The following is a 20,677-nucleotide window of genomic DNA, read 5'->3' as shown; positions in this document are numbered from 1 at the left end:
ACGTTCTTCTGCTCAGTTTTCCACCCGCGACCCGCTTAGTCCTGGACTCCTGGAGAAACAACCTCCTGCCCAGCTCCCTTCACCGCCCTGGGTGGCATGAAGCGCTTTGCTTTAGCACTGCGTTTGCTTTTAACAAGAGTTATCTCCATTACCGCTTCAGGCAAATGAACTGACTAATGAGTTTTTTGTCGGCCATGGAAGTGTGCTGCAAGTAATTAAGGGATGTGCTGTGGGACCGATTAAGCTGCAAGTCACAGCGGCCGGAGCCCAATCGCTGCGAGCCCGTCGCAATCTGTGCCGCCTGCGCTCAGCTCCACAATGGGATCATTGACTATTTATTTACTTCGCACAACAACTCTGCTGTTTATTTAATTATAGGAGCTTTTCAGTCACCCACCCCCACCCGCTCCAACCCCATCTCTTCAGCGTTTTTTGAGCCCTCCCCTCCCGCCTCTGATAACCGGTTTGTCGCTTGGGCAGATGAAGCGGGGCGACGCCTGAGCATCCTTTGTGGGGTACGGGCTGCGCTCCCCCGGCGGATCCGGGAACAGGAATTTTCCGTGAGGGAAAGGCGAGGACACGGGGATTTTCCTGTCAAATTGCTCATCACATCTGACTAGAGGTCAGACCTCGAGAAGGCTGCACTCTGGAGGGGGAGGCGCAGGGGAAATCCTGCAGCTCTTCAAGGCATGTCCGAGTCACGAAACAAAATCGGGAGCTCACAAGAGGCGAAGAGACGCCTGTGGCGCTGCGGGGGCGAGTGCGGCTGGGCGAGGGAGGAAATCATTGGCACTCCCGCAAGGCGGGGCGGACGGCACATTTCCCAGCCCAATTCACCAGGGAGGCCTTGGTCCTTCGACCAGAGCCCCCCTCCCGCAGCGTTGACGCTTAGGAGCGAGTCGGGGGCGGGGGGACGGGGGCTGCTGGGGCAGATGTGGTCACCCACTCCCTGGATCCTCTTCCAGCCCGGGGAAGTGCCCGAGCTTAGTACCCGCTAGTTCAAGGAAGGAGTGGGGACAAGCGGGTTTCAGCATGACAACAAGCCGAGAAGCAGCCGAAGCTTTTCCTAGCACCCCCGCAGTCTGAGATAGGAGCACTCCACTCACCCCCGCATCCAGGGGGAAGAATGGGGACGGGCGGGGGTCTCTGAAGCTGTTTCACAGGCGGCAGGATCCTATTCCCACTTTCTCCGCGTTCACAAAAGGGGCTCGGGGACCCCAGGTGGGAGCTTGGACTGTTAACGCCGCGAATACTCGCTGCCCGGCGAGTTCGGGCTCTTCGGGCGACGGCGCGGGGGGAAAGCGCTGCGCCCAGCGCTGGCCGGCGGGCACCGGCGAGACTTGGCCGTGCGGGGAGCGGGCACTGGCGGCCGTAGAGAAAGCGGTTTCTGCTCCTTTAAAGGGCGCTGTGCAGCGCTCCCGAAGGGAGGCGGATCTCCCTCCTTCCTCCCTTCCCTCCATCCCTCCCTCCCTCCCTCCCTCCCTCCTTCTCGCTCTCCCTCCTCCCTCGCTCCCTCCTTCCCTCCCTCCCCGCTTGCCGCCACCGTCAGTGGTGCCCGGACGCCGGCTGCACCGCAGCCCGGGCTGTCCCCGGCGTCCTGCCACCGCCCTTCCTCCCCCGCCTCCGCCTTCCTCTCCCTCCCCGATTCCCCTCCCGCAACTCAAGGTAGGAGAATGTCCCGGGTCTCCGGCTGGCCGCCACGGCCGGAGGGGTTGCATGGCAGTGAGGGGCTGCGGGGGGGCCGGGGGTGGCGGGGGATGCACCGTGGCCGCGTCGCGCCGAGGGCTGCACACCACGATGGCTCTTGGCCAGCTGTCTCAGGGCAAAGGCGGGCGCTGAGCTGGCCGACCCGAGCGCTGTTGCCGCCCGGGTCTGTCCCTCACTGAGGGGAAAGCAGACCTGTCGGCTTCCTGTCTTCCTTCCATCGCTGCTCCGCATCGTCAGAGCCGCCGCTGTCCCCACGCTGAAAGTGGAGCTGAGGCCAGGGCAGCGCAGCCCCCCGATGCCCCTCGCCCCGTGCTCTCCGGGTGGCCCGGAACTCCCTCCCGCAGCCGGAGCGTGGCTCCCGAGCCGGGCTCAGGGAGGCCGAACGGGCTGCATTGAGGACGTGCCCCCCGCTCTCATGGGGGAGCGGAGGTGAGAACCGGGCTCTAACTTCGCTAGAGTTGTGGGTGGACAGCAGGCTCTACTTCCGTAAGGTCTCCTCCTGCCCCTACCCGGCCCCCACCGTACAGCGCAGACAGTCCCCCTTTCGGCTTACGGGCAGCCCTGTCATTTATTTCTGAACAAAATCAGCATTCTTTGAGGGAGCATCCATCGCTAAAGTAGCCAGGGCGCTGACACTCTCTGGAAAGCAAGAGGCATTCCTGCCTACGGAGTGCAGGCATGATAGCAAGAGCCTTGCGTGCACCGAGAAGGAATGAATAGATTGTAATGGAAACCTCTCTTCACATTCTCCTTAGAAACTTTTGGGGCAGTACAGCAGGAAAAGCATAAAGCATCATCATTTTCCCCCAAAAATCTTGCACAGCTTCCCCAGCCCCAAAGGAAGCTGAAGGGACCAAAGGCTGATCTGTAGATCATGTCAGAAGTATTTGTTTTTGCTGCTTAAAACTTGCTAGGAAAGTGCATTTCTGTGATACTCAAAAGTGCCTGAACAAGAAAGTCTATTGCACACTCACTTCATTAATTAGAATACAAGTCTTTCCACTAGCTAAAAATTAATTACCGTCTTAAAATGTCATTAATCTTTGGCGCAGCAGAAACTTGGTTGTAAATTTGGACTGAGATAATAACAAACAGAGAAGGACCTACGGGGTTTTTTTAATAGCTGGTGGGAGTGAAGTGCCAGTGGGCCGCAATTTGTTTTAAATGATAATATCAACATTCATTTGAATACTTTGGCAAACGTTTTAGAAGGGAGGACTGTGTTACTGCTTTGTCAGCAAAGCTGCAATACTTGATTCTAGAGATCTAGAGATGCTGGTCAGGTGTTGCAGTAAGCTGTGGCTCTCCTCACACCAGATTGCAACAGCAGGAGGACTGTGGTGGCATGTGAATCCGAAACGTTTGCAAGGATTTGGTGAAAAATGTCCGAGAAACATTTGGGGGACCATATGTTGTACATACATTAAATTTATAGCAGCTGTTGTTGTGAGAGGTCAAAATAGTACATTACGTGATATAAAAACCTCACTATCTGTTCTTAGAGGCACAGCTATGACCTGAAAATAAAAGCCCATTCCTTTTTAAAGTAATATGATAAAACTATACATCCCAGTAGGTGGCAGCTAGCTGGAACTGGTTAACTTTTATAATGATAACAGCACATAAAAATTAGATCTGATGGGAAAAGCTCCTGATATAGTAAGGTAATCAGAATCACATATCTCCCCTTTCCAAATGAAACATTATGTACATAATGTACACCATTTATACTTGACACACAGCTAAAACTGCAGCAGGTTTTTATTACCCAGAAAAGATGTAAGGCCTCAGACTGTCTCTTCTCTCCCTGTCTATAGCTGGATTACTATTTTTCATATCAGCTACACTTGAACAGAGCCCTGTGTATTAAAGATGTCCTTGTGTATTGGAGATGTGTTACCACCGTGTCTACAGTAGATGACCAAACAAATCAAAACATATATCCAAGGAATTGTAGATTTCCCAGCTGATGATCACTGAAGTGGAGAGGGCAGTTTCATACAGACTTTAATATGAAAAGAGCTGTGTAAGAGTGGTGACAAGATCTCAAAACAGAAGACCAGCTTATCTACCATGACATTTTATTAGGGATTTCCAGACTTTGAATTGCACATCTCACAGGGAAAGAAATATTGAAGGCACAAAGAATATTTACCTGTTTTCACGTTGAAACCAGTCTGGAGGATGCAAGAAAGTATCCTTTTCTTTTTCATCAAGAAGAAGTGGAGTTAAAGTCCAAATAACAGAAAAGGAGTCTAGGGTGGAGAAGACTGAGCTTTAGTCTATAAGTGATCTTCAGTCACCAAATATTTAGTGAGTTCTAAACATCTGATGTCTTGTAAGATTTAATTTTTTTGTATAAGGGACTCGTATTCTTGAGAAAATATTTCTGGGCTAACTACGACTTTTTTTCAAGGTGGGAGCTAGGGTTTGAAAGAAGGGGGAGGAATGTTAATACAGAGCATTAGGTGGTGTCTGATAGTAGATAAGGAGGACATCGGTACTTTTTCTGATCCATAAAATGCCATAAAATAGCTGGCTAGCTAACATAATAGAGGACATAATATACATCTCTAAAGAACCCGATAACAGATTTTAATTTCCTTTCCTCACTGTGGCATGACTGGAAAGGGTAAAACCCCCAGGCGTTTTGGCACCTGAAGCGGGGGCGGGGGGCGGCCGGGAGCGCTGTCCGCGGTGCTGAAGGGGCCGCCCGGGGCCGCTCCGGGCGCTGTCCGCGGTGCTGAGGCCGCTGCCGCCGGCGGCGGCGGGGGCTGGCGGGGGGGAAGGAAACTCGGTGTGAGCCTCAGGCGTCAGACCAGGGGCTGCAGCGTGGGCTGCTGAGTGTTTAATAGTAACAGGAATGAATTAACCACAAGTTGTTTTATGATTCCAGTTCTAAACGCCTCCGTGAGTTAGGTGCCCTGTTGGGCTGAGATTACAGGTAGCTGCATTTTTTTTTTCCAAGAGAGCTTAGAAAATCAAACTGGTAACAGGAGTCACTTTGTCCGAAGTTCATGTATTGTTTAATGTGCTAAACCTGATGACGAATATTATATTTTCAAAACTTCTCACCAAAACAAAATTTAAAAAATAAAAAAATCCGGTTAGACTGCATGCTGCACCTGAGCATTAAAAACCTATCTCAATCATATCCTTTATTTGAGCAACAACAGGGAGGGAGGCAATGAACTTTCACAGTGTTCACGTGGGTTGGTTTTATTTCTCCTTGGACTATGAAAAAATAGAAACCAGTAGAAGAGAATAAATGAAATAGTAAATAGAAGAAAAAGCAGCTCTCTGCATTTTTTACTATTCTAAGTGTGAACTGAAGGAGTCGCTAGATATCCTTGCTTTTAACACTAGGTGTTCTTTTTAAAGTGCTCCAATAGTCAAATCGTCTGATTGAATTCCCTGCTAGGCTGCAGAACTAGCCATTCATGATACTTATTTTTGACACTGCAGTTATGCCTCCATCTTAAGGAAAAAAAAAATCAATGATGTTTAATAATCCTCTCGCAGACTGTACATTTCTTTTCATCAGCATTTTACAGTATTTTAAGTAAAAGTGTGCAGAGGAAATCAGTAAGGCAAAATGATAAAAAGTTACTTAGAATTGCTAACACTTCTAGGGGTACAGAGCACAAACACTACAAGTAATAATCCTAATGCTGCTGTTACTTATTTAAAAGTCTACAACACACAGGTGTTAATTAAGAATAAACTGTAACTGACCTCTGCCATGCTCTGCTTCTGATAGATTTCACAGAGTGTTCTCATTAGCTTGGCATCATTGGTATTTACGTCTGTAAAGTCAGGTTTATTCTATGTTCTTCTGTATGTATCTGTGGGGAAAGACTCCTAGTGATATTTTCTTTATTAATGAAAAGCAAAGGAGGGAGACAAAAGAGACAAAAGATGTCTGTAGGAGGAGTGTGGAAAAAAATTAATTCATTTTCCTGATGGGAAATACAGAAATTATATTTCAGTGTTCGTAGTAAAGCTCAAGCAGGATCAGCAAATCCTGACTTAGATTGCAAAGTCTGACGGTCCTGGTTTAATGTATTTCAGTGGATGCAGACACACAACTAATTGCATTTCCAAGGAAAATCTAAAGTATCCACAGAATGGGTTTATCTTCTTTGGAACACTTGATCAAAACACAAAAATCTGTGTCTGCATTTCCAGATATAAACTCAGTATCCCATTATCAAATTGGGAAATGCTGTTGTTCTCACTGAGGACAGCAAAATGACAAACTACGTAGATCATAGTATAGGGAGGCACAGCAACATTTCCACAACACTGGAGTGAAGGGAAAGCAGAGTGCAAAATAAGAGTGGCAGAATAAAGTGAAAATCACAAACTAGTAAATCCCCTAGTTACTGTCTTTTAAGCAACACTGCAATTTCAAGCAAGTTTAGTGAAACAGGTCTGTGCATTCAACAAGGTTGTTCCAGCGCTGCTGATTCCTGTTACCTTGCAAAAGCAGCCTGGTGCTCCGTTATCACTGAGTCCGGAGCAAGTTCCTAGGGACAGTCAGTACACAAGCCATAGCATTTATCCTACTTCATGCACTAAAATGAGTAACAGTTAATGATTGTAATTTTTTTTTTCCCCAAACCTGAACGTTACTGTCATAACCTGCATGACTTTGTTGTTAGCCTTCTCTTTCACAACTCCAAAGCTAAGTGATCTCGACCCAAGCAGTCAGCTATTGAAATACAGGAATTGATTTTCACACAACCGATTCCCTTCTCCCTTCCAGCAGCACTCCCCCCCACCCCCCTGCCCCCCCGCTCCTTATAGCCATTGTTCAGAACAACTGAATAACTAATAACAATAAGAAGCATGTAAATATAACCGAGCTGGGTTTGGTTTTTTTTCCCCTCCGACAAAGCTGGGCGATCAGATCGGTTGCATAATAGAAATTGGGAAGGCTGTCTGGCAGGCAGCCTTAAGCAGAGAAGAGCTATCTCAATTTCTCTCACTTAATCTTGGCTTCGCGTCAGAAGCTGTGCAGCAGTGCAGTAGAATGGGAGCACGGCAAAAGCTCCGCCAGTGAAACGCGGGCGCTCGCTATGTGGCGGTACCTCAGCGATCTCTCGAGCTGGATTACCTATTGATTTTCCTCCTTTCTCGCCTCCCAGGTTTACTCGGCTGGACGCTGTGTGTGTTTGGATTTCTCAAGGATTCTCCCCCGACTAACATGGATGTCCCACCATTCCTTGCAGTTGAAGGTTGCTCCTTGGCGCAGTGAATGAAGAACATGCAGGGATTGCTAATGGGTTTGGGAAGCGTAGACTCTCTGCTCTCTCTGTGACCATGCCGTGATCGTGTCTGAGGGCCACCAGTTTGCGTATCCTCATTCTCACCCTACCGGGAAACCTGACGGCTTAGAAGGGGGAAGTAAGGCAGCGCGTGTGTGCATAGAAACATCATGAAGATTATTTCCCGTATTGTAACTAATTCAGTCTTCAGATGCACCATTAGACTCCTTCTTTGCTTACTGTGGATTGGATATTCTCAAGGAACCACACATGTATTAAGATTTGGTAAGATTTCCCGACACTTTTTTCATTGTGTGTTTAAGCCTGAATGTGATGTGCGTAGGATTGACTCAGAAGGGGATGCTGGGGGAGAGCTGGGACGTGCTGCCGGAGTCGGGCAGCGAAGTCCCTCTTTATTTTGCATCCGGAAGGATGAATTGCTGTGTGATTTTTTTTTTCTGTCGCTGCTGCTCATTGTAGCCGTAGTAACGGCACGATGGTGATGATAATTATAATAACAATAGAAAAAAGACTGGCGAACGTGGTTGCCTGAGGCTCTGCGCAGCTTGTGTGGCTTCCTCGTAATTGTTTCCATTGTTTTGCTTTATTGTTTCCCTAGCAGGGGAAAGCAGGGCTAATGCGGTGATTGATCAGTTGAAAACCTGTCAAGTAGTTGTTAAGTTTCGGCCGCCCGTCTCTGATCCCCCCGAGCCGATCCCGTGCGGGCGTAACGCTGTGATTTGAGACCTTTGGGCTGATTTCCTTTGAAGTATCTGTCTGTTTGCTTGACATTTGAGTGGCGTTTAAGGTTAGAGAAGAGATGATTTATGTCTTGAGCTGTGCTCGGGGAAGAGCTTTTGCGGTACCTCTCAAAAGCACAGCTTTTCTATGCGAGGAAAGTTGTAGGAGTTCCTCCCGCTCCCGGGAAAAAGAAAAAAAAAAAAAAAAAAAAAAAAAGCAAGCAGATCAGAATGGCATTTCAAGAATAGAGAGGGTTTACAGTTTAAAGGCTATATCCCAGCTGGACCAGGACACTAACCTTAAGAGCTCTGCCTGTGCAAGCGCGCATGTTCGTGTGTCTAAGCAAGCGAGCGAGGGACAAATTCCAGCCCCTGCATCCCCTACAGAAGTTTTGCAGCAAGGAAGGGCAGGACGGAAAGTTCGGAAAGCAGGTCCGAAGGGGTCTGTGCGGCCGGGGATGTCCCTCGGTGCTAGTCCGGGGCGAGATACGATGGGAGCCCCGCATCAGCATCCTCCTGGTCCCCCGGGTGAGCCGCGGAGGGGGGTGGCCAGGAAGGGACAGGCTGAGAATTGCTCCCCCATACAAGCAGCATTCTCTGTGCCTGCCGACAGCACGGGTGGCCGGTGGAAGAGCGGGTCTCCCGCATTCCCGCTGTCCGCGATAAACTGAGGCAGCCACTGCATCCATTTCTTTGGGGCACAGAAATCTCTTGCCTTTGCCTGGGAATAATGCTTTGGTTTGTATCTATTTTAATTTAATTCAGCACCCCCGCACACAGTTTTATATGGAGGGGAAGGTGAGTAATGATTAAAAAGTCACCAGGCTGTTACCAATCTCTGAATTCCTAGCAGCACTTTTTTTTCTGCTTCCATCTGGTCTAAAGGTGGTGCTTATGGCACGTTGCTCTTAGCAACCGTCCTCAGGAATGCCTGCTTCTTTGGACATGGCTAAATGGGCCCGTATATCACTGCGGGGTCTGTTTTGCAATCAGTCTGATCCATAATCATCGCCGTGAATTTAGCGCTGGGATGCCTGTAATATGGCAGTGGCCGGCTGTCTGTCTTTCCATGGGCCCCGAGAGTCTGTCTCTAGGAGCCTGAGTTACTTTCAGCTATAGCTGTGTAAACAAACATCCTCCTGGTCACGGCACTAGCGAGAGGTGGACTTTCCTTCTTTAGAGCGGCATTCCCTCTGAAGTGTCAGTCCGGTGTACCCCTAGAGACAGCCCTGGAGAGCAGCGCTCCGGCAAGCGTTAGAGCAATAAATAACCCCGCGGCTGAAAGGGGATGCAGCGCGTCTCTGCTACCCAGTGACATGGTGATGCATGCGTATGTTTTACTGGGCTAACTTCCCTTCCCAGCTGTCTCCCGGTCACACAGCTGGCCAACGAGTTGTGCTCACTCCACTGTTTGAATTAGCGAGGTAGAAATCAGTTTCTGCATCTCTGCCTGCTTTTGCCTGTCTTTGAAAAGAATTGTCGCCAAACCATCACTGAACACTAAAAGTAGGTACGGAGCAGTTGATAAGTTTATTTTGTTGTGGAGAATGTTAGACGTGAAAAGAGCAGGAAGACTTTTGCCTTGCTTATCCGGGCCTGTTGCACATCTCTGTTTTAAAGGAATCTGGATTTAGCTTGGTCCAGGCTAACTCACTCTGTCTATGACCACGGCAGAACTTCCACACCTTCTCCAAAGGCTGACATCTCTGTCTCTACGTAGGGCATAGCAGGGTGGAGGGAGGGAGCAGGGATTGAGCTGCGGAAAAGCTTTGGTTATTTCTGAGGGGGAATGCCCCACCGCCCCCTCTGGGTTCTCGTGCTATCAGTCCCTTTGGGATGTCCTTGCGACCAGGAGGACGGAATGCCGTGGAGTCCTTCCCGAGGAGAAGGGGGAGCTGAGGAGATTCCCTCCAGAAGGCAGCCTGCCAGCCCCCGCTCTTCTTCCTCAGCCAGCAGTGCTATGGCAACAGGGGAGAGCTTGAAGCCTGCCAGAGCTGCAGCCCCCTCATTCCTCCTGTGCAAATTAGCCACCATGGATTCGCATTGTCCTTCCCACGGCTCCTCTCATTGTTGGGACTAGCCAGCATGTCCTTTCTCTCCCTCCCTCTCTCTCTAAAGCTACCTTTTAGCAACCACACAGGGAAGTCGAAGCGCCTGGGCTATTTGTCAGATTTGGGAGGTTATTTCTGTCTGTACCTTATGGAGCAAACACGGAGACAGGCTGGTGCGACGGCACCCTTCCCTCCACAGCGACACTTGCTTAGGCATCTGGACACCCGCCTGTTGCTGCTGCTGGAGCTGGGCATCACACCAGGCGCCCTTCCTGAGTGCCACATTGCTTCATGGGCCATGCCACCAAGCTCCCTCCCTTGCCCTTTCTGAACAGTTTCCCACAAGCGAGCCCAGGGAGCGCTGGAGGTCAGGTTTGTCTATACAGTACCCGAGGGTGTCAGATGCGACCAGCCCCAAACCACTGATGCGGATAAAAGGATGAGTCCCACCTTGACGGGGGAGAAAAGCAGCAGCCTAGTATTTGTCTCTCCGCTAAGTGTGATGGAAACCTTTTCCTTATCACTTGGCACCGAACAAAAGCCAAAATACGTGACCGCTGGCACTTCTTTTACATTATCGGGGATCACATTTCGCAGCTTTCCAATTCACTGCTCCTACGTATACTCAGACCCATGGCAGCGGCTCCCAAGAAATTCCAGGGAACTCGGAGGATCCAGAACCCAGCCGATCGGCCCCTCTGCCCACGACGTGGGGCAGGGTACGTCGGGCTGCTTTTCTCTGTCTGCCCTTACCTCCTAAAGGCATCTCAACACCTTGTCCCCGAAATGCTGAATTAACAAGCCCATTAAGAGGTGTCAAACACCTATAATTGCTCACCTGTGTTTTCAGAAACCCACCCCTTGTCTTGCCCAAGGCAGTAAGAGCCTGGACTATTTAAACCCCATTTTTTCCCCACCTACTACTACTATATGGAGCTTGGTTGTCAGCACTTTGAAGTTTGGAGCGCTCTAAAATGCCCTTTTTAAATTTCAACTGCTCGTTTCCGGCCTTGTCTCTACTGCTGTGAGCAGCTCCTCTTTCCTACAGCAAAGGGGTGAAGAGAGACCTGTGACGGGAAGGTGAAAGAGGTTTGGCCACTGTATTTGCTCTCATTATTCCTGGAAATGTGGTGAAAGACTAAAGATCTACACTGCAGGGTGCTCGCTTACCTGATAAGTTTTAACCCACTTTGTGTGATGTTTTATTTTCTTCAGGACATTCAAGAAGGGTAAAGACAAGTAGAGGCATATACCTGTAGTTTTGACTTTTTGGAGCTTTGGAGTTGCCTGACTTGAAGCAGATGAGAGAGGGAGCTGGATGTTTTGTGTTACAATGAGCTACAAAGGAAGGGTGTGTGCGTGCATGCGGCTTCTTCCAGCTTAAAAGCAAAAGAAAGTCGAGAGAGATAGAAAAAACTTTTCAAAGGAAAAAGGAAGAGTTTTGAACTCTCACCAGAAGCATTTCTTACTAGTGACTATTTTTTAAATTTTTTTTTTAATACTACGCCAAGTCCTCATGAAGGCTAGCACTTTCCTGTTGCCCTACATAAAATAATAATCATAGTAAATCAAGCATTATAAAATAATGTACTCTTCATGATTTAGAAAACATCCCCCTCATTTTTCAACTTCTTTGTGGGAACCCCCAGAGGGGAATTGCTAGACGTTTGAGTCTTCCTCTGTGAAGATTTAGCATGGGTTTCATCTGACATGGCACTTCTTAGCTGGGCTCCTTTGTCTCAAACAGATTGAGTTTATCTCCATATAATTGTTTTTATGAGCTCGATGGTGGTAAAACCAGAGAAGAGGCTGGCTCACTGCACCCACTGCCTGTGGAGGTGACACTGGGTGTCAAAACACATGGTTCTGGGATTCAGGAGACCATTTTAAAATTGTAGCAATTAAAACCAGTGAAGTCATGGCACAGCAGTGGGAACGAGCTCTGTGCAGATGTGTGAGACAAGAGGTCAAGTGAAAAATGCCTGCTGGGTAATCGAGTGCAGTTTTCTTAAGTGAGTTGCATTAAACCTCCTGGATATGTACTTTCTTTCCTTTGGATTTTTCATTGACATCCTTTTAGTGGGAGAAGGTAAGGTTTCTGCCTCTATTTGAGAGAAACAAAAAAATGTACATATCTCGTTTGAGTGGGGAAGGCAGTCTGCCTTCTGATCAAGAGTGTGATGAAAATCTGCAAGCCAAACTCTCATGGCAGCCCTCGGGGGGTCTGTGTCTTGGCAAGTCCAGCATTCAGAGTCAATGAAAAATTTACTGCCAAGGAGAAGCATCTTTCAATATCTGTTAACATCCTCACGAAGATGAGTTCAAAATCAGTCTTACATACAACAACAGGAATCTTTGAAAGAAGAGTAAGGTTAAGAGCCTCGGGAAGGCAGCAAGGAGGTGAGAAGCATTGTTATTGACTGGTCTAGATTAAACAGCACAGAGGAAGATTTCAATTTGATAACGTCACAACCCTTCCTGTTTTTCTTTGCTGCTTCTGCTGACAATTTTGTAAGGTAATTAAATTGGCTGATTGAAGTCACAGTGGTCATGGGGCGATAAAGACCGTTTGGATTTAATGGAATTTAGAAACAACGGTGCACTGCACACAACTCTTACAGAACGAGAATTTTAATGACTCATTCAGGGTGCTGACTACATAGAACGTCCTGGACGAGTTTAATTGAAAGGGCAAAGCTGATTAGCTGTATACAGTCTTTATTGCACTAGATAGGGGAATTAGACTTATCCTTTTAAAATACTCATTATTGCATTATCAAGATTTAATGTAGGTTAAGAAAGCTTTCATCTGTGTGGGCTTTCTGGAATATCCCCAGATCCTTTCACCCAGTGTTTGGAGCACCAATAGTCTCATAAAATGATTTTCACACAATTGCCTGATAGCTTGTATTCTTACTGACTGCTTATTCTTACTGATAACTTGCTTCTTACTGACTGCTACTTGTCCTTTGAAGAGATCCAATGTTCAAGTAATGCTCCAGTTTAAATGTGGTTGCTGAAATAAATGGTTTCTGCCACCAGAGATAAAAAACTAGAGAAAAGGAGATTTTTCTAAACTCAGATATTAGAGTTTAGTTTTATTGGTTAAGATTTAGAGGTTTTTTTTTCCATTTATTTATGTATTTATTTTATACCAGAGAAAATCCCCTCAATTTAGGGAAAAAAGCAAACCAAACATTTCGTAGTCATTGTAAATAAAGCAGATCTTTGTACTCTACTTAATGTATTTACCTTGTCTGTTTCTGAGTTTTAACCTTCATCCTCTTTAATCTCTTTCAGAGGAACAATTACTAGAAGGTATGTCAATAATGCAAAAGAGAAAATATAGGGTGCCTTATTTCCATACTCCCCAATCTGCAAGGCAAATTAATTTTTCCTGAATAAGCTTTTTATAGTGTTATGCTGTAATGTATGTTGGAAGATTAGATAAAACAGCATGATAACATAATGACATAATGTCATTATGCTGTCACATCTGAACTGGAATATGGAGAATCAAAGATCACTGCCATATTAATACTTACAATTTTGTGTGTGTCCCATGCCATCCATGCTGTGTTCCCCCCTTTCTTCTCCTCACTCCTGCCCCGTTTTCCCCCAAATCCTTTGGTTCCTTTGTTATAAAACAATAGTATTGGGTACCTTCAATTTAAACAGCCAAAGCTCTCAGTAATGAAAAGAATACAGAATAAGTGATGATCATTATTCCAATAGTGGAGCTCAGCCAGATTTGGATAAAGCAGATGTTAGAAGTAGAGCTATGTAAAACACTTAGCAAACTCAAAAAACATAATCCAAATTTCATTAAAAAGTACTTCTTAATGAATTAAAACCACCATGCTTTTTTCCTTTAGGCAAAATTTAGAAGTGACAAATGGGTGCAAATGCTCAAGTCAAGACTTCTCTTTTTGCATTGCTGCAGAGCTGTGCTTGCATCAAAACTTGCAAGTGACTTGGATCAGTTATGATTCAGATTTCCTTGAATATTATTCTTCTACTCCAAGATGCTATTGAAACACAGTAACTCATCTAGGAATGTGTTTGGTTGGTTGCTTTGAAATGAAATACATTTTTAGGTAACAAATTTTTTGAAGTGTTTCCACTTCCAGGTGTTTCTGCCTGGGGCATAGAAAAAGAGGTTCCCTGTTGGTATTGTGAGTGGAGGCTACAGTAGGAGTAGTTTAAAGCACAGCTGCACTGTAGAGTTTAGATCACAAAGTTAGTTCTTAGTTCACAGTAAACTTAGTTATCCGTGCACTGGAAGGAAAATTCATTTATGGGTTTTAGAGACTTTAATTTTTGGAGAAATACATTAATGCACATTAACTGAATGTCTGTTTTATTATATTAGTATTTCCACTCACAGACTCTTTAAAACCTAATTTTTTTCCCAAAAAAACCCCGTTATTTGGATTTGAGGTCAATTGAACTAGGAGTGTTGAAAGTGTCCATCAGTCTTCTGTAATGAAAAAAAACCCTCATTGTTAGAATCATTAATTCTTGTACAAGGCTTCATAACTGACAGAAGAACAGTCCAGGGAGAACTTTCCTATTTTTCTGTCAGGAACTGTTGTTAAATTCAAATTATGATTACTTTTCCCCCCCCTCTTCTTTTTCTTTATCATTATATTTTACTTTGTCTCTGTTTACTAATTTGAAAAACATACTATCTGATTTCAGTATGTATAGCTGAAGGTTAACATCATATATTTACAGACAAATGGAAAAATGTGGTTTCATGGATGGGCAGAATAATTTTGAGAGAAAAATATTTGTTTGGTTGGGGTTTTTTTTAATTTTTGTACCTTGATCCTGTATTTGATCCTTTCCTCGTACTTTGTCTTTTTCCTTATTTATTTTGAAATGGTGAAATGGAAAGTGATTACTTATATGAAAACAGAATGTATATTTGAATATGTTTTTTTTTTTTGACTTCTTGGAAAGTCTTTGTTTTTCTAACTTTCTGGGAAAATCCATGGAAAAAGTAAAAAATCTGGAAGTCCTCATTTCTGTCTTGAAACTAAACTCCTGGTCTAAGCCATGCCTTAGGGCTGCTCTGCAGCATTTGGAGAGTGAAAGAGGCAGAAGATTAGACAAGGTTGACTTAAGCTGGATAACTCTAAGATGGCTTAAGTTAGGCTAGATGAACCATGTCTCTCATGGAATCAGCAATATGGGGAAGTCAAAGTGGGGTTTTTTGATTTCTCCCCAGGCTTTGGTGTCCATCACAACATATTGAATTTTTTTCAGATGGAAATTGATGATGATGATGATATATCAATGCATTATCAGTTTCTTCCTGACACAAAAATACAAAAATGCTGAATCAGAGACTGCTTGTTCATTCTGCTAAAAATTTGTCAGCAAGTGGGTGGTGCTTGTTTTCACAATAGATAATCATAGTTAGTCCTGTAAATGAGGACTTGTTTGTGAACACATATATTTAACGGATTACTTTACAGAAATTTATTGAATAAAGCTTATCAAGCTTTCTTCAAAAGGTGCAGGAATATTTCAGTCTGAAAAACTGTGCCATCTTCATACATAGTTCCTTATGTATGTCCAGTACAGTGTTTTAAATTGTTACATTACTCTGAATATAGAAATATCTATTACTTTAAAGTGTTTTTGTCCTAAGGTAATTGATACTGAATGTAAAAAACTTTTCTTAAAAATGAAACATATACATGATTAGGTAATAATCCGGGTAAATTTATTAAATATTAGTTTATGGGACTTGCCATCCATTTGGGCTTTTGTCCTTCCCTGGGAGCTAAATATATACCAACTATTTCAATCAGCTCAAGAGCTAAACATATGTCAGCTATATCAATCAACTCACATTTATGCTGTTATTTAGAAGTTGCACAATTAGGACATGATTTACCAAAGAGTCCATAATTAAAATAATTACACTAGTAAGCATGAAACATTTATAAGAAAATCTGAGTCTCACAGTTCACAATGGTAAAATTTGACTTTCACTTTTTAAAGCATGTAAGCAAATATTTTCAGTCCTGCCCCAACTGTTCAGATTGCAAAACTTTGATGAAGCCAGTTCTTCTACTTACTTGGAAACCAATTAATTCTTCTGTTTCTACCTATATTTTTAGTGTGAGTGCTCAATCATCAGTCAGTACCAAATACTGAGATTGTCAGAGATGTACAGTCCTTGAGAGTTTAGTGCAAAGTTGACTTATGATGGTGTGCTTTTATATTTACACCATGGATGAGAGGAAATTATGTAAAGTTTCTTATATGTAGTGATTCAAAACAACAATTTATGGATCAAATATTGGAATAAGATAACTTGCTGTATGCCTGAGGTCTGATTATCCTCTTTGTTCTGCTCAGTGGCTTATGTTAATATGAAGTGAAATAAGAATCAAAGCTGTAAGCTGTAGCATGCTGTTTAGAAAAAGAGTGGCTTAGATTTCTCTCATGCTAAAAGGAAGAAATTGTGTTAAAGTTCATGGGTATTTGCCAGTTTATCCCAGGTACAGCCATTGCCTCTATGAACTGGTGATGGAGTATTCTTCCTAAGTTGCATGATTAGGTCCATAGAGATGTTGAATACAATGCTCTTCCAGTCAAACCACCTGTGCTGGTTACCATTAGCAAAGGTGCTAATTCCAGGACTTGTCTTTCCTTGTGATTTTTTTCCCCAATTTTCTTTTAAAGTTACGCTACCGTTTTTTTGCACCTCCATTTGTTGTTCACTTATTACTTACCTTAACAATATAGAGGCGTGTACTATAAAACAAATTCAACATGATAAAAATATTTGACTAATGGTGCTTTTTGGTTTTGATTTTTTTTTAAGTTGAAAATGGTATACTTACTTGTTACTGCAGTTCAATAATAGAATAATTTGTTTTACTGATCAAATGCTGTAACACAATCAGAAACATTGTACTATGTAGAAATATATGTAAATAACAGTAGCAAACATAAAGATGACATATTTTGTAAGACAAAACTATTTTCTAAAGCAATAACCTCGCTGATATTTGGAACATTTATCCTACAAGGTAGGAAATCTTTAAAAGAAATTCCATGATACTTATTTGTTAAGAATTTGGGTAAAAAGGTACTTTAGAAAAATTAGAATGACAAAGAGTACTCTAACAGAGCAGAACTAATTTTCTTTTAAAATGCTTAATCACAGTGGTTTTAGGTTTTATATATTATATATTAATGGGAATATGTATGTTCACATTTTATGCATTTTAATAGCAAATATTTAAATAAATGCTTTAAAATGTCATGGAGAACTTGTAATGAATTATCAGCATGCATTTGAGTATTAAAATTCAACTTTCTTATTGTGCCACTTAATGACCAATATCAGGACTGAGTCCTAGAGAATTGAACTTGAAACCTCTTTGCTTATCCGATTTCTACTCTTCAGCAATGTTTACAGTTTTCATGTATGCTATACTAACAAAGTTGGGATTTTTTTATTCAAATGATAAGACCTTACCCCAGCCACATTTTCAAGTTAATGATTATGCATTTTAAAAAAGTATTTACATACTGCTTATAAATACCTATTTTCTCTGGTGTTTTGAGGCGCCCATATGTGCTTCTAGTCCCTTCAGCAATGGAAGTTTGGTGTCTCACTCTCTAAATCTGATCTTTGAAAATATTACTGCGCAAAATTCAAATGCAAGGCCAATGACTGGTCATAGCTAATTTGAGAGGAAACTTGGTACTCTTATTTTTAAAAGAAAATATCAATTATTGAAGAAGTATGTCTTGCTATTTTTTCACAACCATGCTTTTGAACCAGTCCATTTTCAAAGCTAAGTTTTTGGTGCTTTCCTTCATACCTTGAGGTGCTGATCTATTTCAGTCAATGAACTACTTGGACATGCTCCCAGATAGTCCTGACAACACTGTTCTCTTCATTTTGTTGAAAGAAAAAAGTTGATAAGTGGGATGGAGGTGGTTTGAGAAAAATAATGCAGATGAATTGAAGGCCATCAGTGCTGAACAAATAACAGAAAGGAATTGATGAGAGTTAATGGAAAAAAAAATGCTGCTTGCTTAAAAAGGCCATATACAATTGTGCAAATAGTAAGATTTTTGTTTCTGTCTAGTCAAAATCAAACATAAAGATAACATTTGACAAAATGATCAAATAATTCAACAACATAAGCATTGCTTTATTTTTTTTAAACCAAGAGTTTGTTCGGTTAAATACCTCTGCTTGTTATTGAGTATTGAGTATGATGCATACATAAAGAGCAGAAACATGGTTAAATAATCTGGTTTTGCCTAGATTTGATCTTTCCTTAGCCTTGAAAGAAGCATGCATGGGGTCAGTTCAGGAAAAGTGGTAAGGCATGCGCATACCTCATCTGTAAGCAACTGAGGGAAGAAAATGGAAATTTGTGAAAGATACATGTGACTTCCTTCCAGTAATGCTATATGTATTTGTTTGGATGTCCTTGAGAAGGAAAGACTATAAAATATGAGTGTTATTAAGGCTTATCTCTTCAGATCTTAACAGACTCTATCATTCACGACATTCAATATGCCTGCAGAAACTGACTGTGTGACTGTGATACAGCTAAGAAAAATGTGTTCAAAAATGCATTAAATCAGATTTTCTAATGTCTTTTCAAACCTGCCTAAACAATGAAAAGTCACATTTAAAGATCAAATCAATGTTAGTCAGTCAGAGCATGTTCAGTGTTTTCCATTTGTGACCTTTTGTGTCTAGACATTGGAGATTTCAAATTGAGCTGTAGATTTCTGTTGTTCTGTGATCATCAGTGTTCATTAAACACTGCTTTTGATATAATTTAAAGTAAAGCTATACTCTATTGTCAAATAAGGAGTGTGGCTTGCTTTTCAGAGTATTTTTTACTCTTTTCATTCATGGGAAGATGCTCGAGTTGGATAAAGCTGTTGTATTTAGCTGTCATGTGGCCGCAGGCAGTCTGCTCACAATAATTTCCTTTTTTGTCCTTACTGTCATCTTCTAGTTTATAGGAGTTGTAACACATATTTTTGGAAGCCTTCTCCACTTTGTTTCTACAGGCAACTGGTGTTCTACTCACCAGAACCTATCTGATGGTTGTAAGGATAGAAAATTAGAAGCTCTTTGTCTTCTACTCCACTGTGGTTGTATACTTAAAAATATTTTCACTAATCCATGTTAACAATTGGTTATTGTGCTTCTGATAAGTCCCTTTCAAATTATTACCAAAAATAAGTAATGTCACAAAGTTTTCTTTGTGACTTGAACAAAGGAACTAAGCAGCAATGATTTTACAAGTACAGCTCTGTGTGAATGTGTGCAAACATACACACACACACAGGTTTTTTGTGCTGTGGTGACCCAAATGCAGAAAAAAAAGTGGGAGTATATTTCCTTTGCTGGAGTTGCCATTAATGTAAACCAGGAGAAGTCCCTGAGGGTGCATCAGGGGTCTTTGATGGAAGGACTCATAATGATTGTCCATCTGCTTCCTGACAAGCAGCGTGAGCCTGAGATAGCAAAGAGCTGTGAAGGTGGCAGAATGTGTTCTCACAGGGTGTGATCTTCATGAATATTTTCAAAGTGGTCTTGAAAATAAAAAAATTCAAGCAATAAACCATGAAATTTAACAAAGAACCCACTAAGTAAGGCATATTTATGACAGAAAAAAAGAGAACACTAGAATTTTCTATCCTAAAAAAATAGGAATTCCTTCATTCCTTCTGTGAATGAAGCTGTGGATGTATATATGCTCCTACCCACACTACCGCATTGCAACCGCTAAAATGTAGAAGTGGTTCTTGTTAAGGCATCAACTCTGTTTGCCATGGACCAATATTCTTGGTGTAAGTTGAATCTTCATTTATAGAGGATTTACCTCTGTGAGAACCATAGCAACTTCCTTTCACTACCCTTTTAAGAGGAGGTAATTATGCCAAGGTTTCAGGGTTCAGCTAGCAGTGCTGTAAATCAGTAGAGCCTAGTGAAGTCCATTTCTGCTACAGTTTAATCTCTTAGATAGTTGGATTAAAGCTACAGTACTGCAACAAACCTCTAGGTGAGTTTTCTGAGTCTTGACTATAAGGAACCATGACACTTGACCATAATGAGCCATGAGCTTTTAGTTCTTTGCTGATCAATTATGGGAACTCCTGAGGAGGCAGAAGATTATTATCATTATTTCTGTATTTGACTCCCCTATTTCATTAGACACATTTTCTACAAAACCTTACCCACATGGGTAACTGCCCAAACATAGTTAGTAGGTTGAAAGCCAGATGAGATTTTAATTCCATGAATCCCCTGTTGAACAATAATTTTAAAGACCAAGAAGCTGAAGTAGTAATAAAATAGTAGTTCAAATTTTAGAGTTCATGTTCATGTAGGTCTGATATTGAATTAATAAATGGAAACTAATTTTGTGTATTTTGTGAGAAAGTAAACCCACTGATAACCAGAAAATATTGGCTTTGGTGTCACCATAAAGGTAGCTGAGGTATTAAGCAAAAAGAGAGGAAAACTGGAAAAGGGTTAGTCTAGGTTTTAATGAAATATTTTATGGTTGGTGAAGACTTTTTTGTGCTGTTATACGAAATTTCAAAAAAATTTCTCTCCGGGCTGGCGAGGAATAGGGGTATGCTAAGATTTCCAGATTCTTTGAGTTCCTATATGCCCTAAGTACATAATTTCAACATATTTTCATGTTTTATAATTACTTCTCTTAAAAAATTTTTTTTTCAATATTTTTAGAAATTAGTTACCTTTCAATAGAATTTCATATTTTTAAGAAAACAGGTTTGTCTGCTTCACAGGTAAGAATTTTTTTTAACACATTGATTATTTCAGAGCTAGGAAAAATGTTAAGACTACTGTAAAATGCTATCGTATTTTAAAAAATAA

General features: G+C 42.6%; 1 protein-coding gene across 5 annotated transcripts in view; it reads left to right on the top strand.

Annotated features, from left to right (window-relative positions):
• Positions 1 to 467: 467 nt before the first annotated feature.
• Positions 468 to 20,677, top strand: part of GRIK2 (glutamate ionotropic receptor kainate type subunit 2) — a 359,071-nt gene continuing 338,861 nt past the window's right edge. The window contains exons 1-2 of one of the 5 annotated variants that reach the window (XM_077176545.1): positions 468 to 622; positions 6,858 to 7,262. In XM_077176545.1, coding sequence (XP_077032660.1) covers positions 7,148 to 7,262 — 115 coding nt within the window. In that variant the 5' untranslated portion in view covers positions 468 to 622; positions 6,858 to 7,147. Of the gene's footprint in view, positions 623 to 1,204; positions 1,222 to 1,490; positions 1,666 to 6,857; positions 7,263 to 20,677 lie in introns of those variants that run through there. The other 4 variants (XM_077176546.1, XM_077176549.1, XM_077176544.1 and 1 more) reach the window with 4 other exon arrangements.

The sequence above is a fragment of the Agelaius phoeniceus genome, chromosome 3, assembly GCF_051311805.1.
Source record: "Agelaius phoeniceus isolate bAgePho1 chromosome 3, bAgePho1.hap1, whole genome shotgun sequence".
NCBI lineage: Eukaryota > Metazoa > Chordata > Aves > Passeriformes > Icteridae > Agelaius > Agelaius phoeniceus.
This window is presented reverse-complemented; position numbering and strand designations above follow the sequence as displayed.